This window comes from Sinocyclocheilus anshuiensis, unplaced genomic scaffold, assembly GCF_001515605.1.
Source record: "Sinocyclocheilus anshuiensis isolate Anshui unplaced genomic scaffold, SAMN03320099.WGS_v1.1 C32969400, whole genome shotgun sequence".
Classification (NCBI taxonomy): domain Eukaryota; kingdom Metazoa; phylum Chordata; class Actinopteri; order Cypriniformes; family Cyprinidae; genus Sinocyclocheilus; species Sinocyclocheilus anshuiensis.
In genome coordinates, this window is record NW_015621175.1 from 1 (window position 1) to 1,907 (window position 1,907).

General features: G+C 33.8%; 1 protein-coding gene across 1 annotated transcript; it reads left to right on the forward strand.

The window, feature by feature from the left end:
* Positions 1 to 513: 513 nt before the first annotated feature.
* On the forward strand, positions 514 to 1,624 carry LOC107683137 (ubiquitin carboxyl-terminal hydrolase 45-like; the record flags this gene model as incomplete). Its single annotated transcript, XM_016479219.1, has 4 exons — positions 514 to 595; positions 824 to 915; positions 1,209 to 1,265; positions 1,398 to 1,624. Coding segments are annotated over 4 exons (411 nt in total), but the record flags the coding sequence as incomplete, so codon positions are not given.
* Positions 1,625 to 1,907: the final 283 nt, after the last annotated feature.

Consider the following 1,907-nt stretch of genomic DNA (forward strand, 5'->3'; position numbering starts at 1 on the left):
ACACAGTCACTGACCATGTCACCTCTCATTAAGACCACAGGGACAGTCGCCTTCACAAGTCTTTATGCCCACACATACATGGGATATACAATGCATGTGTTGCTGTGTATAATAAGTGAAGCACACACTTACTTTTCATCACGTACACGTGTTCATGGCCTTGCATTTGCTTTGGTTTATTTGCCACAACAAAAACCTGAGGAAAAAAGAACACATCCAAGGGTTGAAGAGTTTAAAGTCTGAGGGGAAAAATGGCCGTGACTTATTTAATTTTTTTCTAGATGTCAAATTCAAGTAATTTTTCACATAGAATGAAACGTTGACATTGTTTTTTTCCCCTTCTTTTTTATTATTTAATTGAAACGTTAACTTTTCATTATTAAAAGATACAAGCTGTGATACTTTTCCTGTGCCTCTATTATTTTGAGCATGATAAAAGGAGCTTTTTGTGACAGCAACTGTTTGAGCTTCATTATCTAACAAAGTGGCATCACATTGTGTTTACATTGACAGCGCATTAAAGCAGGCATCCTCAAAGCCTTTAACAACCCCACGGAGAAGACAGCTGACGAGGAGACCAAACAACAAGTGAAGGGTGATCAGTCTATGTTTCCGTCGCCTGCATTTCACATCATTCAGAACAATATTGCCATCTAGTGACAGCTTGTATTCACAAGATTAAAAAAAAAACTGACACTATTCACATGAAAACATCATTTTAAAAATAATTTTCTATTATTTGTGTTCTGAGTTGTTTGAATGTGTTTTTAAATAACATAAATATACTGTGTATGACATATATCAATTTTAAAATGTTCTACAGCTTATGGGAAGGAAGGAGTGAAAATGAATTTTGTCGATCGGATTTTTGTCGGAGAGCTGACCAGCACCATAATGTGTGAAGAGTGTGAACATGTAAGAGTTTCTCTTTTTTTGTAATGTACAATGTCCACATACAAAGCCAGATTGTATAAATTGTTCACGTTTATTTACAATAAATTTAAATTTTATAAATAAAAATGATGCATTTTAAATGTTACAATATTGTAAGTGTATACATATCAGTTTAATTTATAATATATGCCTTTTAATTTACTATAATACAATGTAATATGTATACAATATATAATATGTAGTACAATTTTTTTTTTTATAATACAGTGACTACTAATTGTAATGTGTAACATGTTTATATGCTTCACTCCTAGATTTCCACAGTGAAGGAAGCCTTCATTGACATTTCCCTTCCCATCATAGAGGAAAGGGTGAGACCCACAATTGTAAAACATCTGTTCCTTTATTTTATTTGCATTTAATAATCGTTCAATTCACTAAATGTGCTAAACTGTCTTGAATTGAGTGATGTCTTTTGAGGGTTTGTTGCTTTTCTTTCTCAGATCTCTAAGCCTACAAACCCTGGTAGACTGGGGAAAAGTGGGCGGGAGCAAGACGGTCCGGCCTCCCATGATGACTCGTCAGCTACCAATTCACAAGCCAATAGAAACAGCAGGAGGTTGAGTGGACAGGTAGGTGGAGCCAATATTAGAAGAGAGGCATTGATAGTTCTTATACACTAACGTTCAAAATTTGTGGTCTGAAATATTAAGATTTCTTAATGTTTTTGAAAGAAGCCCTTTATGCTCACCAAGGCTGCATTTATTTGATCAAAAATACAGTGCAAATACTAATATATTTTAAAATGTAATTTAATCCTGTGATGGAAATCTGAATTTTGAGCAGCCATTACTCCAGTTTTCAGTGTCACATTATCTTTCAGAAAACATTCTATTATGCCGATTTGGTGTTAAAGAAACATTTCTTGTTCTTGTTCGTGTTTCTTTTATAACATTTATAAAAGGCTTTCACTTCTGATCAATTGAATGCATCCTTGCTGAATAAAAGTATTA